The 18,036-nt window shown below is 40.0% G+C and overlaps 1 protein-coding gene across 2 annotated transcripts in view; it reads left to right on the forward strand.

The window, feature by feature from the left end:
• The window catches only part of SLC12A8 (solute carrier family 12 member 8), a 132,811-nt gene extending 117,403 nt beyond the window's left edge, over positions 1-15,408 (forward strand). For both annotated transcript variants that reach the window (XM_060150439.1, XM_060150438.1), the window contains 4 exons: positions 2,828-2,925; positions 3,484-3,601; positions 11,030-11,090; positions 14,380-15,408. In XM_060150439.1, coding sequence (XP_060006422.1) covers positions 2,828-2,925; positions 3,484-3,601; positions 11,030-11,090; positions 14,380-14,545 — 443 coding nt within the window. In that variant the 3' untranslated portion in view covers positions 14,546-15,408. The remainder of the gene's footprint in view (positions 1-2,827; positions 2,926-3,483; positions 3,602-11,029; positions 11,091-14,379) is intronic.
• The last annotated feature ends 2,628 nt before the right edge of the window (positions 15,409-18,036 follow it).

Genomic DNA, 18,036 nt, shown 5'->3' on the forward strand with positions numbered 1-18,036 from the left:
TCTGTTGTTGGACATTTAGGTTGTTTCCATGTCTTGGCTATTGTGAATAGTGCCGCAATGAACATAGGGGTACATGTATCTTTTTGAATTATAGTTTTGTCCAGATACATGCCCAGGATTGGGATTGCCGGATCATATGCAACTCTATTTTTAGTTTTTTGAGGAACCTCCATACTGTTTTCCATAATGGCTGCACCAATCTACATTCCCACCAACAGAATAGGAGGGTTCCCTTTTCTCTACACCCTCTCCAGCATTTGTTATTCGTAGACTTTTTAATGATGGCCATTCTGACATATGAGGTGATACCTCATGGTAGTTTTGATTTGCATTTTCCTAATAATTAGCAATGATGAGCATCTTTTCACGTGCTTATTGGCCATCTGTGTGTCTTCTTTGGAGAAATGTCTATTTACGTCTTCTGGCAGAGTTTATTTTAATCCACAATTAATAAGGAGACACTTCTTGAGCACTTCCTATACACAGACCCCTGCATGCCTAGATTTGGTATTTAGAGATACAAAAGACGGCCCTTGCCCTCAAGATATGGAGGTATAAAAGATAAGTATAATAGTTGGAAGTATATGGTAAAGGCAGACATGTTGAGAGGATGAAGACTTCTCTGGGACCTAGGATGATTGGTCATTCGTTTAGCCTCACGTATGGGACATTTACTACATTCCAAGTGCTGTTCTAGGTGCTGGGGGTGGGGAACATGCTGAACAGACATAGACGGTCTCTGCTGTCATTGAACTTGCATTCTAGCAGGAAAGACACATAATAAACAAGCAAACACACATACTGTGATGTCAGTAAGTGATAAATAGTATAATGAGTAATAAAGTGGGGTAACAGGATAGAGACTAGAGTGGGGAGGGTGGTTCTGTTTCAGATAAGTTATTCAGAAAATATCTCTTTGAGAAGAGGATATTTTAATGGAGAACTGAATTGTATAAAGCAGTGAACCATGCAGAGATGTGGGAGAAGAGTTACAGGCAGAGGAAATGGCATGTATAAAGGTACAGATGGAAATTGGATTGGCAAATTCCAAGAAGAGCAGAAGTCCAGCAGTGAGTGGAGAGGAGTGGGTGGGGGGAGAGAGGTAGGAGATGAGTATAGCAAGGAAAGCAGAGGTCAGTCCTGTGTAGGGCCATGCACTCCATGGTGATTATGACAGAAGGTCATGGAAGGTTGTAGCTAGAGGTGTGATATGATCAGATCCAGCCTTAAGAAGATCACTGGCTTCGTAAGGAATAGATTGTATAGAAGTAAGAGAAGGACCTAAAGCCTGTTTTGAGGTATATTAATTAAGGGAGGCTAAACTGCTATCACAAATAAACAAAAACACAGTGGCTCAAACACAATGGAAATTTATTTCTCACTTGCACTAACAGTCCAGGAAGGGTGTTCCAAATCAGTGGGAGGCTCTCCTCCATGCATTGCTTCAGGGACCCAGGCTCCTTCCATTTTTATGACTTCACCATCCCCTAAGTCCTTATAATGAGCAAAATCAAGACTGAGTTACCACGTTCTGATTTCGGGCACAGAGAAGAGGCACACCTACTCTCTCAAAGACTCTGATGCAGAAGTGACACTCACCACTTGTGTTCACATTCCATTGGTGAGAACTTAGTCACATGGCCACACCTAACTGCAATAAAGAAGAGTGCTGAGGACTGAATGAATGCTAGGATTCTCCAGTACTTGGGGGTTGGAAGGAGGAGGTGATCCAGCAAAGGAGACTGAGAAGAAGTGGGCAGTGAGATAGGAGGAAAACTAGGAAACTGAGGCATCCTAGGAACCAAGAGAAGAATGTGTTTCAATAAGAAGAAAGTGATCACATGTGTCAGGTGCTATCTGAAAGGTCAAGTAATATGAGGAGCTGACCACTGAATTTGAAAAGATTCAAGTCATTGCCAACCTTAGGTAGAGTCGTTTTAGTAGAATGGTATATACAACCCTAAAAGTAGGTTGAGGAAACAATGGAAGGTAGAAACCATATTGGCAATTCTTTTGAGAATTTTTGCTATAAGGGAGACCAAAAAATAGGATAGTAGCTAAAGGATGACCAGAAGATATTTCTTTAGTTGGGAGAAATTACAGTGTATTTGTGTTTGATGGGGATGATCTATTAGACTATGGAAAAATTGACGAAGCAAAAGCAAAATCCTTGAGCAGGGCACAAATACAGGGATGGGCCTTAGGTAGGAGCCAGAACTGTTCATCTACTCTGAAAACAGAAAGGCAGAAGAGAGGTACAGATGAAAGTGGGTTGGTAGATTTGGTGATGAGAGGATATGAAAGCTGTCTTTTGAGAGGAGAGGTTGGAAATTTGTTACATCAGAGAGAAGGAGAATGAGTTGACTAGGTATAAGACTTCTGAGTGGTGCTGAAGCATGGAAACAGATAACATATCCAAGGGAGTACTTGCTGAGAGTCTTGGATCATGGAATCTAAGCTAGGTAAGAGGGTAGTGAAAAGAGGAGGTAGGTGATAGGAAGCAAAAACATACTAGGGCAAGTTGACTGAAGGTCCCTCTGTGGTCTATGAATAGTTGAGGTGGGAGACAGCAGAGCGAATGAGAAAAAATGGAGGTGATGGGCTGAGAGTAAATTGATTAAAATCACGATTTAGGAGGTGTAAGCTTTCTGGTAAAGACAAGCCTCAGTTGTGGCAAAGGGCATTAATGGTTGAGATGAGTGGAAGTTGTCTTTTAGGCTGAGTTACAAAATTGGAGAAGAGGAGCTCATAAGTATTTGCTAATAAAAATACTAGAGGGTTTGGTAACAAATTAGTAACCAAGGATTTTGGCTCATTTATTTTTTAGATTTCTTCCTAAAGTCCAGGCTCCAGGAACAAGATATCCAGAGGAGACCAACTTCTTTCTACACTCGCATATGCAACCCCTGGGTCTCCCTGTTGGGGGTGAGTAAGTTCATTTTGATCTCAACTGTCCTTGAGACTTAATTCAGGTGGATACATGTGTGATCTTGGGGTGGGACTTGGGGGAGGAAAGAGGAGAGTCTCATTAGGAGCAATGTGATTTAACTGCCTGTTATATTAGAATTTAGATGAGGTTACATATGGCAAGATTACATTTAATGAACCACTTATTTTAATCAATGGTTTACTTTTTAAATAATTAATCATCCCTGATAAACTCTGGATCACCTAATTTCTAGATACACCATATTAGCATAATTTTACTCTAACTTGTTTCTCCTAGAAAGAAGTAGAACAAGGACCTAGGATAGAATGTCTATTTATTAATTGTTTTGATTAGAGGGTACTTTCAGGAGGATGTCTTCTCAAATACCTACTTTAGAGGGGTTTTTTGAATTATGAGTGAACTTCAATTATTCAGACTTATAGAGTGTTCAGAGGTTGACGAGAGGACTGTTGTTTCTTAAGGCCCTAGCCTTGTGGCTCGCTTACTGTGTGTTTAAACCATTAGCTGACTTGCACTTCCTTCTGTTTCCACAGGCTGTTGGGTCCCTTCTCATCATGTTTGTGATCCAATGGGTCTATACCCTGGTTAACATGGGTGTTGCTGCCATTGTGTATCTCTACATTGGTTGGACCAGTTCCGGGCTTCACCTTGGTAAGCAACAGAGTCATTTTGCCACCACCTCCTTTCTTCTCTTTTAGCATTTATTGAAAAAAACCTGTTTCGAACACATACTAAATGCCAGCACTGACTCAGATACAAATCCCGCTTTCAAGGAGCCGACAGTCTAGGAGAAAAAATATGGCATGCGCATAAATGATAACAAATGAAAAATAATAATAAATCGTGAGGTTTGTAAGACATGTAGAAGTAAAATGGATGACAACAATAGCACAAGGGCCAGGAGGGAAGAAATGGGGATATACTGTTGGAAGTTTCTTATAGTATACGTGAAGTACTAAAATATCACTTGAAGGTAGACTGTGATAAGTTAAAAATGTGTACTACAAACCCTAAAGCAACTACTAAACTACCAGTATACCTTGGAAATATTGTGAGTTCAGTTCCAGATCACTGGAATATTGCAATAATGTGAGTCAGACAAATATTTTTGTTTCCTAGTACATATAAAAGTTATGTTTACACTATACGGTAGTCTGTTAAGTGTGCAATAGCATTATGTCTTAAAAAACAATGTACATAACTTAATTTTAAAATACTTTATTGCTAAAAAAGGCTAACCATCATCTGAGCCTTCATCGAGTCATAATAGTAACATTAAAGATGACTGATCACAGATCACCATGAGAAATATAATAATAATGAAAATGTTTGAAATATTGTAAGAATTACCAAAATATGACACAGAAAGTGAGCAAATGCTGTTGGGGAAATGGCCCTGATAGACTTGCTTGATCCAGGGTTGCCACAAACCTTCAACTTGTAAAAGATGCAATACTGGGAAGCACAGTAACAAAGTGCAGTAAAATGAGGTATGCCTCTAACAGAGCAAAGAATTACAAGTAATAAGTCAATAAAGGGGATAAAATTGAATTAAAAATACTCAGATCAATGTTAATTAGAAAAAAGAGAAAAAGATAATAGACCCAAAACAAATAGCAAGGTGGTTTATATAAATCTAGCCATATCAATAACCACACTAATTTTAAATAGTCTAAACACTCCCAATCAGGGACTTCCTTGGTGGCGCAGTGGTTAAGAATCCACCTGCCAATGCAGGGGACACGGGTTTGAGCCCTGGTCTGGAAAGATCCCACATGCCGTGGAACAACTAAGCCCGTGCGCCACAACTACTGAGCCTGTGCTCTAGAGCCCATGAGCCACAACTACTGAAGCCTGCACGCCACAACTACTGAAGCCCATGCACCTAGAGCCTGTGCTCCATGACAAGAGAAGCCACCGCAACGAGAAGCCCAAGCACCACAATGAAGAGTAGCCCTAACTCGAGGCAACTAGAGAAAGCCCACGTGCAGCAACGAAGACCCAACACAGCCAAAAATAAGAATAAATTAATTTATAAAAAATTTTTAAAAAGATAGTTAAAAAATAAAATGAAATAAACACTCCCAATTAAAAGGTCTAAGCACTGAGATTGTCAGATTGAATAAAAAAGCATGATCCAACTATATGCTATCTACAAGAAACCTACTTTCAATATAAAGACACAAATAAGTTAAAAGTAAAAGGATGGAAAAAAGATATATCATGGTAAGATAAATCAGACAAAGCTGGAGTGACTATATTAACATCAGACAAAGTAGATTTCAGAGAAAAGAATATTACCAGGGATAAAGAGGGTCATTTCATAAAGACAAAGGGAAAATTAATCAAGAGGACATAATAAATCTTAACATTTATGCACTTAAAAACAGAGCTTTGAAATATAAAAAACAAAGCCTGATAGATCTGCAATAATAAGTAGAAAAATTCTCGATTACAGTCATAGATTTCAACACCTCTCTCTCAATAATTGATAAAACAAGTAGGCAAAAAATCAGTACGGCTTTAGAAGACTTGAATAATGTTATCAATAAACATGGCCAAATTGATATTTATAGAATATTCTACCTAACAACAGCAGAATATATATTTTTAAGTGCACGTGAAACATTTACGAGCATAAACCATATTCTAGGACATTTTTTAAAGTCTCAGAAAGTTTAAGCGTATTCAAGTCAATTCAAGAACAAAAGGGGAAGTAAATTAGAAATAAATACCAGAAAGATATCTGGAAGATTCCCAAATATTTAGACACTAAAGAACACTGAATAACACTAAATGACTAAGAACACTAAGAAGCACTAAGTAAACTAAAGAAACTAAATAACTCATGGTTCAAAGGAGAAATAAGTAAAATTAAAAAGTATTTGAACTGAATGAAAATGAAAATATAACATCAAAATTGTGGGACGCAGCTAATTCACTACTTAGAGGGAAATTTACTGCATCAAATGCTTATATTAAAAAAGAAAAAAGTGTCTCAAAATAATAACCCCAGTTTCCCACTTAAGAAACTAGAGAAAAAGAGCAAATTAAACCCAAGTAAGAAGAAACAGGGAAACCATGAAGATCAAAGTAGAAATCAATAAAATATAAAACAGGGAAAAATAGAGAATGCCAGTGAAACAAAAAGCTGGTTATGTGAGATCAATAAAATTTACAAACCTCTACCCAGACTGATCAGAATAAAAGGAGAGGAAACACAAATGCTCAACACCAGGAGTGAGAGAAATGACATGACTGGAGAGTCTACAGACATTAAAAAGGAAAATAAGGAAGTGTTTTAAACAGCTTTATGCAATAAATTTGACAGATGAATTGGACAAATTCCTCAAAAGATACAAACTATCAAATATCAAAGCTCACTCTAGAAGACATATAGGGCTGTTTAGGTCATCTATGAAAGAAATTAAACTTATCATTAAAAAACCTTCCCATAAAGAAAACCTTGGGCCCAGATGGTGTCACTAATGAAACCTATCTAACACTTAAGGAAGAGAGAATATCAATTTGATACAAATGCTTCAGAAGACTGCACACCAATATCCCTCATGAACATAGATATAAAACTTCTAACAAGACTTTAACAAATTGAATACAAAATAATATAAAAAGCATAATAATACATCATAAGCAAATGGGTTGTCCTAGGAATTCAAGGTTAGTTTAACATTCTCCCTCTCTTTTTTTAAAAATTTTTATTGGTGTATAGTTGCTTTACAGTGTTGTATTAGTTTGTGTCTGTACAGCAAAGTGAATCAGTTATATGTATACATATATCCCCTCTTTTTTGGATTTCCTTCCCATTTAGGTCACCACAAAGCATTGAGTAGAGTTCCCTGCGTTATACAGTAGGTTCTCATTAGTTATCTATTTTAGTTATCTATCAGTTCTCAGTAGTTATCTGTTTTGTACATAGTAGTGTATATATGTCAATCCCAATCTCCCAATTCATCCCACCTCTCCTTCCCCCCCTTGGTGTCCATACATTTGTTCTCTACATCTGTGTCTCTATTTCTGCTTTGCAAATAGGTTCATCTGTACCATTTTTCTAGATTCCACATATATGCATTAATATACAATATTTGTTTTTCTCTTTCTGACTTACTTCATTCTGTATGAGTCTCTAGGCCCTGGTTTAACATTCTTAATCAATCAATGTAATTCACCATATTTACAGACTAGAAGAGGAAAACTACAAAACATTTTGAGAGGAAATTAAAGAAGAAATTAAATAAATGAAGATTTATACTATATTCATGAATCAAAGATTCAATTCAGTATTCTTAAGATGACATTTCACCTCAGAATTTTCTATAGATTAGATATAATCCCAATCAAAATCACAGCTGCCTTTTTTGTAGAAATTGGAAAGCAGATCCTAAAGTATTTATATGGAAATTCAAAGGACCTAGAATAGCCCAAGCAACTTTGTAAAAGAAAAACAAAGTTGCAAGACTTAACACTACCTGATTTCAAAACTAACTGTAAAGCTAAAGTAATCAAGACAGCATGGTATTGGAATCAAGATAGATAAAAAAATCAATGCACAGAGTAGAGAGTCCAGAAATTGCAAAGGCAATTCAGTGGAGGAAAAAAATAGTCTTTTCAGCAAATGCTGCTGGAACAATTGGAAATACACAAGCAAAAAACAAACTTCATACATCATACAATGTAAAAATAGCTCAAAATGGATCCTAGAAAATATAGGGAAAAAATTTGTGACTGTGAGTGAGACAAAGATTTCTTAGATACAACACCAAAAGCAGGAAAAAAATTGATAAATTGGACTTCATCAAAATTAAGGACTGTTCCTCCAAACACACCGGTAAAGGAATGCAAAGGCAAGCCATAGACTATGAGAAAATATTAGCAAATCACATGTTTGAAAAGGACTTGTACCTAGAATATATAAAAACCCTCAAAACTCAGTAACAAGAAAACAACAAAAAATTTTAAATGGGCATAAGTTTTAAATAGGTTTCAGCAAAGAACATATATGGTTGACAAATAAGCATGGGAAAAGGTATTCAGTGTGATTAGTCATTAAGAAATGAAAATTAAAACCACAATATAATATTATACACCTATCAGGGTGATTAAAATTAAAAATACTGATCATGCCAAATGTTGGCAAGGATGTGGAGCAGCTAGAGCTATCATATATAGCTGAGGAAAATGTAAAAATAACACGATCACTTCGTGAAACCATTTGACAGTGTATTACAAAATATATATATCTGCTATATGAGTTAGCCACTGTACTCCTAGGTATTTACCAAAGAGAATTAAAAGCATACGGGCATACAAAAACGTGTATATGAATATTTATAGCAGCTTAGTTTGTAATAGTCAAAAACTGAAAACAGTTCACATGTCCATCAACAGGTTACTCTGTAAGTATAGTATAGCCATGCAACGGAATACTATTTCGTAATAAAAAGAATGAACTATCGATATATGCAATAGCGTGAATCTCAAAATAACTGTGCTGAGTGAAAGAAACCAGAAAAAATGAGTACGTAATGTAATATTTTACATATATACATATGTTATTATTAAAAATGCAAACTAATTTCTAATGACAGCACTATCAGCGGTTGCCTTTGGATGAGGGTGGGAGTGTGGATACAAGGGAGGGAGGTCTTATGAAGTCGCTTGAGGGAGCTTTTGGAGGGGATGGATATGTTCATTATCTTGCTTTTAGTGATGATTTCACAGTATATGCATGTGTCAACACTTACCAAATTGTACACTTTAAATGCATGTAGTTTGTTCTAAAAATGTACCTGGGATTTGTTTTAATCAGGTATGATAAGACACACAGACACAGAAATTATTATCATGAAGAAAGAAGTTTATACTCACAGATCCCTAGGAACAGGAGGGTCATGCAGGGCCACAGCGGAGAGGACCAGGGTTGGTCAGGAGGCAAAAGAGGAAGTGGGGAGAGCATGGCCCATAGCCTTTATTAGGCTTTTAGTGGGAAAGAATGGACAAGGCAGGTAGATAGCTGAATAAGTTTAGGATTAGGTAGTTTGAATAATTTCAGGGAACTCTAGATTATAGGGGTGGTCTCTAGTTGTCTGGTTTTTGGCCCTGGGGTGATTTAAGGCAGGGGAATATTGGCTTGATGTGTGAGAGCTTGATAAAGGAGATGGTTGGGGGCACGGGCTCTGGACTGGTCGGTTTGTATATCAAAGGTGTGCTCATAGGGGAGTTGTTTCCTATCTCTAGGAATTAGCACCTCTAGGATCAAGACCCCAAGTGCCAGAGCATCAGGAATAAAGAAAGGAAGGGGCTTCCCTGGTGGCGCAGTGGTTGAGAATCCGCCTCCTGATGCAGAGGACACGGGTTCGTGCCCCGGTCCGGTAGGATCCTGCATGCCGCGGAGCGGCTGGGCCTGTGAGCCATGGCCGCTGAGCCTGCGCGTCTGGAGCCTGTGCTCTGCGACGGGAGAGGCCACACAGTGAGAGGCCCGCGTACCGCAAAACGAGAAAAGAAAAGAAAAAAAAAAAGAATAAGGAAAGGAAGAAAATATTATCAATACTGTGTGTCAGTTACTCCTCAATAATAAAGCTGTTTTAAAAATACATTCAAGAGCCCTTTTCATCAAAATTCTACAATGTCCCAATTTTTAAAATAAAGTAATTATGTAGTTTTAAGTCCTAACTAAATCAGATGGACCATAACAATCCAGGCAAAATGAAAAAAAAATGCTTCCAAATTAGAATAGTCTGATATACATTTTTGAAAGAAATGCACTTCAAACACTTGAATCACATGTACATTAAAAATAATGCTTTAGAAAAAGTCATACTAAGGGTCCTTATATCAGCTAATTTAATGGAGAAAATATATTTTAATTAACATAGTGATTACATCAGTGATTGCTTCTGAATTTCTTAGAAGTTAATTTGATCCTAAGAAATTTAAATATTTCCCAGAAATTTATTTACAGGAAAGTATGAAATCAAATTTCAGGCCCATCTTCATCTAAAATTTAGATAATTTAGAATCTAAATGAGCATAAATAGGTAGGACCAGTTAATAGAATATTTATGTTTATTTTCTAAATACATGTTATCAACTGCATACTGTTGACATTAGTCAAGATTCTAACATAAGCCTCTTAAAATAATGCTCACTTCCTGATCATATATTGAACATGATCTAATTAACCAATTTTCAACCAGCCATATATATCTATATATATATATACACACACACACACACACACACACACACACACACACACTCACATATATATATATAATATGAATATGGTGGAGTGAATATATATAATTTGGAAAAGCACTTTATAAAATTACATTTCATTTGCTTTCCTAAAGTTATATATAATTCATTTTGTGAGATTTTAAAAAAACTCACACCAAAGGAGAAATGGATTTAAAAAAGAAGCTTTTTAAACAAAGTTGATAAACCATATTGTAGACAGTGCGTCTGATGCCAGGATATTTGGTCACTGTCAACAACAATCTCACCTCAAACTTCAGCGCTAACATTTCCACATGCTATTGCACAGGCACTATTTGATTCACCCAGCACCTGAAGAAAACTTCCTAAGGGCCAGATCCTGTGGCTGTTGTGCTGTGTGTGTTACCAGATGAAAAAGATGTGCTTCCTGGCCTCAAAGAGTGTATGGTCTAGTAGGGGACTTTATAGTGTCTACTTAAACACATAATCAGTTTGAATCTAAGGAAAAAAATTATCAAAATTTAAAACAATTAAAAATTCCAAAGACTGAAGTTAGCAAGTCCTGTGCTTCTTTCTCTATAAATGCATTCAGTTTCTTTCTTGGGATTTTGGAGTTTAGAAATCAACTTTTGGAAACTACATGAAATATGAAGTCCTTAGCAGGTTGCTGTCGGAGTATTACAATGAATGTCTGAAATTACAATGAATGACTGAAAAAGGAAAAAAATTTTTTTTGTGCTATTGTGTGTGTGTCAGGGGATGTATATTTATCCCATTAAACATGGGATTCTAGATGCATACATAGAGCCTTCATAAATATTTATGTCTGTGTCTTCCCTGCAGGTTTAGCCTCCAACTTCAGCCTTTTCAGATGGATGAGGTCTCTTCTGATCCCCTCCTACAGGTCTGTGCCAATCTGGGGCCAGGATGAGGGGCCTGGGATGTGCTAAGGGTGTTTCATTTCTTGCTGGGCTTGGGTGAATTGTGGTGTGAATACCTGATGATTGAGAACCTCAAGGAAACTCAGACTGCTCCTCACGGCCCTCCACCACCCAGCCTCCCTGCTTTAGCTTCTCAGAAGCTTCCTTTGGCCCATGTCTTCTTGTCTTCTTATCCTCAGGAATCATGAACAGAGGCTTTCTTTAGAATCTGGTTGCAGAGTGATATAAGTCAAGAGAGTTACTCTCAGTGAGTTCACAGTCTAAGACACACTAGCGTTAGTACTCACACACAAGACTAAGGCCCAGAGAACTCCCATTCTTCCATCTCAAGTCAGAGGTAGTTGACATGACTGTATTGGTGAAAGTGCAGAGGCCAAGTACAGAAACAGAGTAGCGATCCTGCAGGATTTCTGTGGGACCTCCGTGTTCAAATATTCAGGGAAAGGGAAGAACAGACTTTCCTGAGAAACAGGAGAAAGGCTCACAGGGAAGGTAAGCTTTCATGAGTGCCCTAATCTCTCTCTTCTTCCTCTACCCTTCCAGTGCCCATGCGTCCTCACCTTTGAAGGCCTCAAGACTCTGGAAATTACCTCCTTCCCCTTTCAGTATCAGTGAGGGGCCAAAGCTACAGGCTGGGAAAATCCAGGCAGAACCCAACTAAGTGTTTATTTGGTTTCATTTTGTTGGTTTGTTTCTGAAACTCTAGAAGTCTGGGTTGCCCTTGCCAATATTTCCACCTTCCACGCCCAGACGTTGCTGAGGGATTATGGGACCCTTTCCCATTGATCCCAGATGTAAGTTCAGAATTTTTTTCCCCATTTTTTTTTATTGTGGTAAAATACACATACCATAGAATTTTTTAAAATATACAGTTTAATGGTATTAAGTACATTCATACTGTTATGCAGCCGTCACCTCCAAGCACCTCCAGAACGCTTCATCTTGCAAACTGGAAACTCTATACCCATTAAACAATAACTCCCCATTTCTCCCTCCCAAGAATCCTTCTTAAGACGACTTTTTATAAGCACTGCCAATCTGTTCAAGTTGGCCCAAGAAATGAAGGCTGGATGCTAGATCCAGCATCACATGATGAAGAAAGGAGCAGGAAACCAACAGGGAGAGGGCTGGCAGGGAGAGTGGTGTGTAGGGGGGTAATTCCCTGCTGTTTGCTTGGAAGCTGGGCTAAATGTCCTGTATGGAGCCGTGGTGTGGGTGTGTCACCTCTCTGCCTGTCTTCCAGGCTGAGGCAGCAGGTTGGGTGACTCAGATCACAGCACTGATCTGAGATCACTGCACTGCTCCATCTTCCCCAGCCTCCTAGGCCTGAGGGCCAGTAGAGTTTAAGTGGAAATAGATTCTGTGTGAAAGCTGCCTGCAGACCCTGGAGCTACAGCTGGTGTGTGGTTGAGAGTATTTGGCCTTATCTGATTTTGCATGAATGTTTTTAGGTATCGTAGGCTTTGAAAGCCTGCAAAGGACCATGGGAGGTCACTACTCTTTTTTGGACTCTGAATTTCTGGAATTTCACCTCTGAGATCACTGTTGTGCAATGTGGAAAGAAGAATGTATTAGGAGGAGATTATTCTTAGAAAAGGGCAGTACTTTGGTTGGAAGAGAACCTAGTCCACACTATTCATAGCTCTGTGAGCTTGTGGAGTGGTTGGTGGAGGCCTCAGCTAAGTCTGTGTCAAATTTGCTGGCCTCATCATGGTGACTGAGCGATATTTTGTGATGGTTGTTCAGGAGGGTGAAAGGACTAAGAAATGGTGATCCATTTAAAAGTAGAAATTGGTAGCTGTGTTTTCTCTTTTGTAATTTTGAGTATTTTTCACACCTGTTGCCCCAGATGCTCTTCAAAACCAAAGAAGAATAATACTGTAGGGTGTTTTGGGCGAAGGCATTTGGCTGTTACTTCCTCTGTTACACCTACAGTTCCCAGAATTATGTGAAATTAAGCCTGACCTTAAGAAAACTTTCTTTCCTGAAGTCCTAGCAACTGCCCAGGTGAGAACCCTTAGGCCATTCTAGACTAGAAAGTGAAGTGTATTATTTCCCTGAACTCAGAAAAATACGATGGTTCTACCTTAAAAAAAAAAAAAAAAAGCATTTACAAGAAAGTTCACTGGCAAAAACACATGTTGACTGGTATGGCATTTCTGTCACTTCCTAACCTTACTTCTTGAAGATTCAACCTTTATAGAAGTTAATTCATTGCTCAGAAAACCTCAGCCCACCTAATTTAGATGTGTTCTCGAGCAGCTGCAAAGCCTTAGTCGTGTGATCCAAACTCCTATAACAGCACAGTTTTCTAGACAGTGAAGCTTTCTGCTTAAGTTCCACAGATTTATAACAAGGTTTCTACCAGTTTTTTACAACTATCAAATAAATATATTCCTTATTTAAACAGTTGAGTGCTGCTACTTATAGAGCAAATGATTCTCTCAGGGTAAAGTTTTAAGAGAAAAATCTATGCCTAAGGTGTGATTTCAGGACCTAGCATAGGCGGAAGGAACTAGAAGGGGCCTGAGGTGAGGAAATAGAGGCACAAGGAGGTGAAGAGGTTTGCCTGAGGCCACCAGCCTGATTCGTGGCAGAGCTGTGACTGTCTCTGTCTTCTATAGATACCCTGGCTGCCAGGATGGTCTTTCCTTACTCCTTTCTGCTGTCAGCAGTTTCTTCACGCATCGCTAACATGTTTCTTTACCAGTTTATTCCAACTCCAACTCTTCTGCGGACCCTTCAGTGACAATGGCATCCGTATTGGGACTCGCTCTTTGCCTTAGGCGAGCTTGGTGCCAAAAGCCCTTGCACTTGACCATGTAGCTGCTTTGCTCTGTAAACCTCGGCTCTGGAAATCATTCCACTCAACTTCCTTTCCAGTGAACCAAAGAGAAGGTTTCTCTTTCTCCTCACCTCAGCTTTCCAGCCTCTCCATTCCATTATTTCATTTGACAAGAAAGCCAAGTAAAGCTACAGAGCCCCAACACAACAGCATTTGGAAGGTTATTTTTATAGTTTCATACATTTCTGCTAAAAGAAGGTAAATTTCACTCTTTGATGCTTATTTCTCATACTTTGGGTTCATGAAGTATTGTACGTATAGCTTTCAACAGTTATGTTGTTTAATACATGTTTATTAATAAACACGACATTTTTGCAAATCATTTCTCCATCCCAGAGGAGACTTACCGCCACTGGTTAACGTTTGGTCTTTCCTTCTGACCGTCCTCCGTGTTTCTCTCACCAAAGGAACCTGCGATCCCACCAAGAGCAGATAATTTTGGCGCCGTCCCTGGCTAGGGTTGACATGGAGATGACTCAGCTCACCCAGGAGAACGCAGACTTCGCCACCCGGGATCGCTATCACCACTCCTCCCTCGTGAGCCGGGAACAGCTGATGATGCCTCAGTACTAGAGTACTGAGTCGTCAGTACTAGGCAGCCTGGGACCTGCCCCTCGTGTAGCTGTCCAGGGTACAGTGGACCCAAATCCCAGAACCTTTGTGAAGCTGGTTCTCCTTGGTAAGAAACTCAAAGACCTGTCCTCCCCCTGTCATTCTGGATGATGGAAATGTGCATTCTGGTGTGGAGCACCACGGCTAACCAGGGGACCCACTGCAATGGCGGTGGCCCCTGAGACACGCCTCCAGTCTGAAGGGCTCCATGTGGACCCCAAGACTTGCAGGTGTCCAGACCAGATTGCTTGTTCTGAGTGCCACAATAAATGGTTATTTTAAATTTTATTTTATTATTTATTCCTTGAATAAATAATATGCTTACATGGTTCCAAACCCCAAAGTAGAATCGTATATATAGTGAAAAGTCTCCCTCCCATCCTTGTTTGTCATCTGCTCAGTTCCTACCCCCTACCCCAGAGATAAGCACTCTTCTTAGATAACGCTCCCCACATTTCGTTACGAATGTACAAGCAAATAGGAATGTGGATTTTTATTACTCCCTTTTCATCCACAAAAGGTAGCCTATCATACATGTGTTCTGTACCTTGCCTTTCCTCTTAACAATCTATCTTGGAGACATTTCCGTATCAATACATATGCCGTTTCCTCCTTCTTTTTCATTATATGAATGTGCTATAATTTATTTCATCAGTTCCACAATGATGGCATTTGGATTGTTTCCAGTCTTTTACTATTACAATCAGTTCTGCAGTGAATAATCGTGTTCATATGTACAAGCATGACGAATATCTGTAGGATAAACTCCCAAAAGTGGAATTGCAAGATCAAAAGGTAATGCATTTGTAAGCTATTATTGTTTAGTGAAGGTCTTTTTAATTAAAAAGTTAAATTACCATGAATTACTTAATGGTGACTCAACGTTCTCAAAAGCACGCGTGGTGCCCCACGCTCTGGACACCTTGGCAGCTGTTTTGCTGTATGAACACATGAGGGGACAGGACAGTTTTGGTTCCTCTCTGAGCTCAGTGTGGCATTCATCACAGGCATCCAGTCTGGGGGCCAGGGCCCTGGCTGTGCCTACATGAGTTCAGCCCTGGCCCAGAGTTGGTGGTTTCACCCCTGAACCATGGAGAGAGGTACTGTTGGATCAGTTCTGACCTCTTTCTTCTGTAATAGAGCTTCTCAAAGTCAGTGTGCTAAGAAACCTGGGAGGCTTGTTAAAAGTGCACATTTCTGCAGCTCAGTACTGGAGGTGAAGCTTGGGGGTGAGTCGTGGACTTTACTTTTTTTTTTTTTTTTTTTTTTTGCGGTACGCAGGCCTCTCACTGTTGTGGCCTCTCCCGTTGCGGAGCACAGGCTCCGGATGCGCAGGCTCAGCGGCCATGGCTCACGGGCCCAGCCGCTCCGCGGCATGTGGGATCCTCCCGGACCGGGGCACGAACCCGTGTCCCCTGCATCGGCAGGCGGACTCTCAACCACTGCGCCACCAGGGAAGCCCCATGGACTTTACATTTTTAATGAGTGCCTCAGGTGACAACACAGGTGACCCTTGGACACCATTTTGAAAAACGTTGACCTGTTGGATAAAACGGGCTTAAAGTAAGTTGGGGGTGGGAAGGTCATGATTAGGGGCCAGTTAGGTCTCAACCTTCTCTCTTAGTGAGATCTGTTGATAGTTTACGCTTACTGTTCACAGTGAGATCTAGTTTATAATTACTGTTCATGCACCTTTGGGGTTAAATACCAGACTTCCAAACATCATTAGAAACAATGTAAAGAAAGCAAACACTGAGTTAACTATAGGCATATGGGAAATCATTAAAGACAATATTCATGAAGGGCTGAGTTAGTGTTCTCTGAAGGCCCTTTTTAAGAAGAAGCCGCACTAGTTTCCTGTAGCTGCTGTAACAAATTACACAAACTGAGTAGCTTAGATCAACAGAAATTTATTCTCTCACAGTTCTGGAGACCAGATGTCCAAAATCGGTATCACTGAGCTGAAATCAAGGTGTTAGCAGGACTCTGCTCCCTCCAGAGGCTCTAGGGGAGAATCTGATCCTTGCATGTTCCAGCTTCCGGTGGCTGCTGGCATTCTGTGACTCGTGGCCACATCACTCCCATCTTTAAGACCAGCACCTTCAAATCTCTCTCAGTGTGACCACACTGCCTTCTCCTGTGTGCACCTGATGTGGGCCTCTGCCTCCCTCTTATAAGGATACATGTGATTGCATTTAGGGTCCACCCAGATAATCCAGGATGATCTCCTCCTCTCGAGAGTCGTAACTTCATCACACCTGCAAAGGCCTTGGCAAATGAGGAAACATCCCCAGGTAACAGAGATTGGGCGGTGGATATATTTGGGGGAGCCATTTTTCAGCCAGCCGCAGAAGGCTTTACTGATTGAGCTTTTTGCTCTTCTGAATCCTGGATAACAAGCTAAAAAAGTATCCCCTCTGAAAAAGATGGTCCTGGGTTTGAAAACCATATACAGCAGAAGATTCAAGTATCCAAGATGAGAACTTTCCCAATATGATTAACTTTATGGAAAAGAGTAAGAGAAGAATGGGTATGAGAGAGAATTCCAGCATTTGACTCGGTGTTGGGGGTACCGAAATGGCAGACGCTAAACACTCGAACCTCTATTTAGGTCCAAATATCTTGTATTTAAACAAAACTATATTGTATAAGTAGTAATAGTAATCAGTAAAGCAGTAACGGAGTCTTAGCCTGGGCTCCCAGAAAGCAGAAGTTTATGTGCTATTGCTTTACTGGGGGGTACCTTCAGGGAAGGAGTGAGAGAAAAGAGTGGAACAGGTGAGGAGGCATGACATTGGGTTAGTGACCCTTTAGTATCATGTGCAACAGAACACTTGGTCTCAGAGGACCCTTCTGAGAGATGATAGGAATACCCGTGTCTCATGACCCCTTTGCAGAGGGAGGAAGGGATGAGAATTCATCCACTGGATGAGAATTCATTCCAACCCAAGGAATCCATGGGTTCCTTTCCCATAGTCAAAGGCTAGCCTTGAGGGGCATTAACACGCGCCCCGCCCCCGCCACCCCACACTTGTGATTTGAACTTGTGTGAGTACCTAGCAAGTTCTGCTGCAAGCAGCTACTCTGTGGACATGAGGCAGTGTTGGGTTTGTGTGCGTTAAATTGACTGGAGTCCGGCAGAACTGGTTGCTGTGGTGGTGGCTGAGCTGCACCAGCCTCAGCTCCAGAATCAGGTGGGGCAGAGAGGATCTGAGGTGGCATATAAGAGGTATCGTGTACTGTCCGTGTATGCCGGAGGTCAGCAGTAAGTTCAGGTTGTCAGAGAAGTGAGACAGATGACACTGGATCATTCAGAGAGAGTTCGGTTATCTCAAGAATGCTAAAAGGGCCAGCACAGTCAGGATATTTGGCAGTGAGACTAGCATCATTTTCTTAAGAAGACAAAGGGAGGGATCCCTAGACTGAAGGTCTAACCAAGGAGTGCACAGTTG

Source organism: Lagenorhynchus albirostris, chromosome 5 (assembly GCF_949774975.1).
Source record: "Lagenorhynchus albirostris chromosome 5, mLagAlb1.1, whole genome shotgun sequence".
In the NCBI taxonomy this organism is placed as follows: Eukaryota; Metazoa; Chordata; class Mammalia; order Artiodactyla; family Delphinidae; genus Lagenorhynchus; species Lagenorhynchus albirostris.